The sequence below is a fragment of the Vigna umbellata genome, chromosome 4 (assembly GCF_029865625.1).
Source record: "Vigna umbellata cultivar VRB3 chromosome 4, Vumbellata_1.0, whole genome shotgun sequence".
NCBI lineage: Eukaryota > Viridiplantae > Streptophyta > Magnoliopsida > Fabales > Fabaceae > Vigna > Vigna umbellata.
In genome coordinates, this window is record NC_142168.1 from 51,679,166 (window position 1) to 51,685,795 (window position 6,630).

General features: G+C 33.9%; 1 protein-coding gene across 1 annotated transcript; it reads left to right on the forward strand.

The window, feature by feature from the left end:
* Nucleotides 1–2,452: 2,452 nt before the first annotated feature.
* Nucleotides 2,453–5,434, forward strand: LOC124845225 (sucrose transport protein SUC8-like). The gene is made up of 4 exons (XM_088111747.1): nt 2,453–3,789; nt 4,608–4,671; nt 4,755–4,798; nt 4,884–5,434. Exons 1-4 carry the CDS (start codon nt 2,551–2,553, stop codon nt 5,064–5,066), a joined length of 1,530 nt encoding a protein of 509 aa, XP_087967873.1. The 5' UTR covers nt 2,453–2,550; the 3' UTR covers nt 5,067–5,434.
* Nucleotides 5,435–6,630: the final 1,196 nt, after the last annotated feature.

Consider the following 6,630-nt stretch of genomic DNA (forward strand, 5'->3'; position numbering starts at 1 on the left):
TCCTAATCCAATTAAAAGCTAATTAATCAAAGTAAATTCTCAATTAATTATAGTTGAAATTATTACCACCAATCAAAGTACATTCTCAATTGATAGCAAAAACTCGTTTAATCATATGAAAGTTCCTAAACTAATCAAAGTAGATTCTCAATCAAACCTAGAAACCCTTGAACTCATATGATTAATATGCATGTAGATTCAAACACCTTATGATGCAAAAATCATTACTTTTAATATGATCGAGAGATGAAAGACATAGAAGAAGAATAACTCAAATCAATAATCAAAAGAAACAATTGCATTAATTCAACTTATCCTCAAAATCCATAATGAAATTACAGTGGAATAGCCCTAGGAGCTTAGCCCTCCATGAATGGAGTAGAATACATGATGAAATAAAATGAGAGGAGTGGTGGATGAATGCTTCCAAGTGGAGGAGTCTGAGAATGAATGAGTTATGTTTTCTGCCTCCCTTGAGTCTCTTTATATACTTGATTGAGTTTGTGACTCTGAATATTCTGTTGATAAGATTTTTTATCTTATATCTAATATCTTCCAAATATTCAACAGATTTAATCAATTTTTGAGAATATTTGATAATATCTTTTCTAGATACAAAAAGATTTGGCAAATATTATCTTTTGATTTTTATTGATATAGTTAAATTAGGTAATTATTTAACAATATCAAATAAAATATCTTAAGATATATTTTCTCCAAATTATCTTTTAAAATAAACTTGCCCAAAATTACATTTCAATCCTTTTTATTTTATTCAAAATAGCACATAAGTCCAGAAATTTCCTCTAATTGTACTTTAGCCTTTTCCTTCTTTTCAGCATTGTAATTCAAACTTTAATTGCAGCTGCATCAACAGACATTAGACTATCCAAAATAATTTATGCAACTAAAATCACATTTTAAACATATTTAATTTTCAAACCTGATAAAGCCAATCATCATAAATCTTATTTTAAATCAATCATGTACAAAAATCTTATAAAAAATTTGAAATCATAAATGTGGACATAAATATGCACTCATCAATATTACTATTATCACTTTATAGATGTTAAAAGATAATATTTCTCCTTTTTTTTAAGAAGGTTGTTTTAAATCAATAACCCAAAGTTTTTGTTTTGAGCTTTAGATCTTACACAACTTTTTGCTTTAAATCCTTCACCTTGAAATACGCATGCTAAGTTTAAATTTGCACTGACCATTGAGTCGGCATAAACTTCTATCGAAAGTAAATTACAATTTTCTTAAGGAAAAAAATTGTTTTATAAATGAAACAATACGTACAAGCCATTAAAAGTAATATATTATTATGCTGCACGGAGTGCAAAAATTATGTTATCTTATTTATTAATTTTTAATTCAATAGTCTTTCCTAGATAGAATAAAGTATATGCAAAGTATTTTTTTAGTGGAAACTTATAAATTGATATTACTGTTTCAAAATTAATCTGTTATTATCTTCCTGAATATATCTGAAAATCCAAATAATAAATCACAATCGCACACATACACCCACGCCACAGGTAATAATCTAATTCGATTTCGGTGTTCCCTTTTCCCACCGTGTATGAATCCTGATTCCTCATATCATGATTAGTATTTTATTTATTATTTATAAATAAATAAAAACTAATATTATTTTACTTAATCTTAAAACCTGAAACACTTTGTTATTTTTTTATGTTATTTTTTTTATGGCATGGTAAAAGACAAAGATCATGCATTGTACGTAAGCCCTTCCCCAGTCCGTGTTCAAGCCAGGAGGTCTATTTTTGTCTTCATTCTCATTTTTCAAAGCTCTCTCTGCTGTTAATAGTAATAAACTCTCATCATATTGGTTGCTAAAATGCACCTCACTCTTATTTTAACAGTCACAAGATTGCTGAATCAACATGGATCCCTCTGCGCATCCCTGTCTCTATTTATACTCTGTCCTATCCCTTAACCCATATGCCACAACCCTAATTAATATATAGATATTGTATAAATATACACTACTTGATATTTTTTTTTAATTTTCTTAAACTATACCGTATATTATATTTACACTTTTTTCTTTCTTTTTTATTTTTTAACGGTCTAATTAGAGAGAGGTGATGTTGGAGAATTTTTCATACAACTAAAGATTCTTTATGTAACAGTAAACCGAAATTCATGCATTAAGGGGGTGATAAGATAAGATAAAAGATAAAAGTAAAATCACAGGAATTCGAGGAAGAAGCTGAGAATAATAGGACCCATTGCACTTTGATCCCTTTCTCTCTCTCTCTCTCTGAACATAATAACATATGAGAAGAAAAAGGGATAAACTTAATTATCCATTATGAATTATGAAAAATATATCCACACACATTAAGCTAGATTTCACTGTCTAAATTTAGTTGAATCCATTCTCCCCACGCTATAAAATCCCACACTCCCTCTTTCCTTCCACACACAACATATCTTCTCTTGTTCTTCCTCTTGTGAGAAAACAAAACACACTGAGAGACAAACAAGGTTTCTCTCTTTTGAGGAAATTTCTTCACTATGGAGGCACCATCTCCAACCAAACCCATTGACCCAACAAAGCCTTCCATCACCACCCTCAGTGTGGAGGCCAGCCAGGCTGAGCCGAGCCCACTCCGAAAAATGTTTGCTGTGGCGTCCATAGCCGCGGGCATACAGTTCGGGTGGGCTCTTCAGCTTTCTCTGCTCACCCCTTACGTTCAGCTCTTAGGAGTTCCACACGCCGCAGCCTCCTTCATCTGGCTCTGCGGTCCCATATCCGGACTTGTGGTGCAGCCCATTGTGGGGTACTACAGCGACAAAAGCACTTCTCGCTTCGGTCGCAGACGCCCCTTTATTCTCGGAGGTGCAGTGGCTGTCGCCATAGCTGTATTTCTTATCGGTTATGCAGCCGATATAGGGTACTCAGCTGGCGACGACATAACCAAAAAAACCCGTCCTCGGGCCGTTGGGGTGTTCGTCATAGGATTTTGGATCCTAGATGTTGCAAACAACATGTTACAAGGTCCTTGCCGTGCCTTTCTGGCTGACTTAGCGGCTGGGGACCAGAGAAAAACCAGAATAGCAAATGGGTTTTTCTCGTTCTTCATGGCCGTCGGCAACGTGTTGGGATACGCAGCGGGGTCTTATAGTTCTCTGCACAAGATTTTTCCCTTCACGCAGACCAAGGCGTGCGATGTTTTCTGCGCCAATCTGAAAAGCTGTTTCTTTTTCTCGATCTTGTTGCTGCTGTTCTTGGCCACGGTAGCTCTCATTTACGTAAAGGACAAGCCCGTACCGCCACGGGCGGTGCAAGAGGACGTGCAGCCCTCGTGTTTCTTTCAGCTCTTCGGGGCGTTGAAGGAGCTGAAAAGACCCATGTGGATGCTCATGTTGGTCACAGCTATCAACTGGGTCGGGTGGTTCCCCTACTTCCTGTTCGACACTGACTGGATGGGTCGCGAGGTGTACGGCGGAACGGCTGGAGAGGACGCGTACGCGAAGGGGGTGCGCGTGGGGTCTCTGGGACTCATGGTAAACGCCGTCGTTTTGGGGTTCATGTCGCTGGCGGTTGAACCGTTGGGGCGCATGGTTGGGGGAGTGAAGAGGCTGTGGGGCATCGTGAACTTCATTCTCGCGATTGGGTTCGGGATGACCATCGTCATAACCAAGGTGGCGGAGCACGAGCGCCACATGAACCCCGCCGCAGTGGGCCACCCCTCCACCGGCGTCACAGTTGGGTCCATGGTTTTCTTCGCCGTTCTCGGAGTACCCCTTGCGGTAACGTTTTCTCTCTGTTCTCGACGTGTTTTAAACGACTGCGTTTGGTTTACTGATTTTGGGTTACAAATTTACAAACTTTAACGTTTCTTTCTAAATCGATTAAATCATCAACCCATCATTTCGGTAATTAAATTATTCATTTAACCTTTTTAATGTTTATGTTTTAATCCCTACATCTTACAAAAATCGTTTTTTACACACACACATATATATATATATATATATATATATATATATATATATAGTATTTGTTCACATGCATATTAATCCCTACTTTATTTTGTTTATATTTCTTCAAAAATAATTATGGACAACCGTGGTGTTGGACAGCAGTTGGGCCGTACCAAGTTGTCATACATACATAAATTCTCTTATAATTTTTTTTAAGGCTATTTTTTATAACGAAATAAGTTTATTAAAAAATGCAAACAGATAAACATCTAAGAGTGTTTCTTCTTGGAAAAGAGAAAATTAAATGCGAGTTTGTAATCTTTGATCATTACTCTTGTATAAAGAATCTTGAAAAGTCTAAAAAAGTGGACTCTTTTGACCGGTGGAGTTTTGGTTTGGACTTCTTGTCAGTCTAATATTTTTTGGCAGGGATTACCTAATGTGTGTCAGAAACTGTTCATAATAATTCATATACCGATTGAAAAAAAATGATAAAAGAAACATACCCTACATTAAAAACGAGGTTTATTGAAGCATTAGAAAAAGAAGGTAGTATGTGAAAAAGTTGAATCGAATGAAAAGCTTAAAAATGATCTACTTGCCTTAATTAAAACTAATGATGTATTTTTTATTATTGTGTTCAGATTACTTTCAGTGTTCCTTTTGCTCTTGCATCTATATACTCCAGTGCTTCAGGAGCAGGGCAAGGTACAGATAAATTCACAACCTGTCTCGATTAGATAATTTTATTTATTCAATTGGGTTTTACTAATTAATTTTGGTTGATTCAGGTTTATCATTGGGAGTCCTGAATCTTGCAATTGTGGTACCACAGGTAAGAATTCAGATCCTGATATATTTTTTTCTCATTATTAGTGAATTATTTGAGTATGTATGTATTTACACATGTGAATGTACAGATGGTGGTGTCTGCATTGAGTGGTCCTTGGGATGCTTTGTTTGGTGGTGGCAACTTGCCGGCTTTCATGGTGGGGGCGGCGGCGGCGGCGCTGAGCGCCATAATGGCGATTGTGTTGCTGCCAACTCCAAAACCAGCTGATGAGGCGAAGGCCGCAAGCATGGTTGGAGGGGGCTTTCACTAGCTGATGGAGTTTTTCATGTTTCAGTTTTGTCCCCTGCTTTGTTAGGAAAAAAGAAGACCAAAAAGAAAGTAATAATAATAATAAGAAGGAAAAATTTGAGCTGGTGTGTAATTAATTATGTATTAGACCCACCAAGTGCTACTACATTTGTTGTTTTTGTAGCACCCACTGAACATAGTAATTGTAGAGTTTGGTGTGATTGTACAGAATTGCAGTGCTTGGAGAGGACCTTCCTAATCTTATAAACATACTCTGCTAAGTTAAGTGTTCAGAGGAATGTGGTGACTCAAGAGTCAAAGTCCAACACTTCATATCCATCAATAATATTAATAGTAACAATAAAGGAAATGCAATGCTCTTTTTCTTTCTTCTTCTTCTTCTTTTGTATAAGAAATTGCCATCAATGTTATTTTAACACAACACTACTTTTCCGTTTATTTTTCTTGTTCTCTTCTTACCTATCTTTATTATACTATTTAATAATGTAACAAAACATTCTAGTATTATTCTCTTTATCGATCATTTTGATCAATAACTTTAGAATTGATATATATATATATATATATATATATATATATATATATATATATATATATAAATTAAGTGTTCTTTAATAAAAATTAATTTTAATGTTAAATTTTTGTTTATTTTCTTTATCCAACAATTTTGATCAATAATTTTAGAATCAAAATTAAGTTTTGTTTGAATGAAAATTAACCTTAATATTTAATCTTCCTATAACTAGAGTTCATAATACATGGGTGAGGTTTTTTCTTCTTATAAGTGTGTACTTCATTACTCTTATTTCGTTAATTACCAATATAATTGATTTATTAAATCATTAATAATACTAACTTGTCGTTTTACTCTAAAAACGTTAGAAATATGGACTCTAATTTAAAAAAAAGAAAATATATCTAATCACAAACAATATCAACCTCAAACTCTATCATTAAAAAGAAAGACACTGAAAATGGTTCACGGAGTTAGATATCTAGACTAATTACCCGTATTATGCCTGTATATCTAATAGATAGTTTTATTTAAAAGTTTGGTTCTAAAATTTAATTTATATAATATAAATTTATCGATTTTATTTACATTTAAAAAGCTAATAGTATTACAATTTAAAATCATTAATTGCAATTTAGTGAAAAATCTCTGTTCAATCATCAAAACTCGTAAAGTAGAATACCAATCATTCTACCGTTAGAATTTTATTTCGAATTGTGTAGAAGCAACGTTGAAAAGATGAAAGTATAAAAAAACAGGAAGAAAATGAATAAAATAAATAATTACTGTGTTGAATGTTGATGCAAGACACTGTGTGTGGTAAGTGTGCGATCTGCGAATGAGACACAACTGTCATGATGAGCCACATTCCGTGTATCTCTCACATTATTTGTAGCATTAAATACGGAGCAAGTTACTAAATTTAAATTTAATTCTTTTACTAAAATTAACATTATCAATTAAATATTATTTTTGGCCGACCTAGTTTGTTTTTGATTTCTCTAAAATTATTTATAATTTTATCTTTTAATAATTATTTTTAGGCCTTATT

Coding starts and splice junctions, on each gene's coding strand:
- LOC124845225 (XM_088111747.1), top strand. CDS start 2,551: ATGGAGGCACCATCTCCAACCAAACCCATTGACCCAACAAAGCCTTCC. Junction 3,790..4,607: donor TTCTCGGAGTACCCCTTGCG/GTAACGTTTTCT, acceptor TATTGTGTTCAG/ATTACTTTCAGTGTTCCTTT. Junction 4,672..4,754: donor TGCTTCAGGAGCAGGGCAAG/GTACAGATAAAT, acceptor TGGTTGATTCAG/GTTTATCATTGGGAGTCCTG.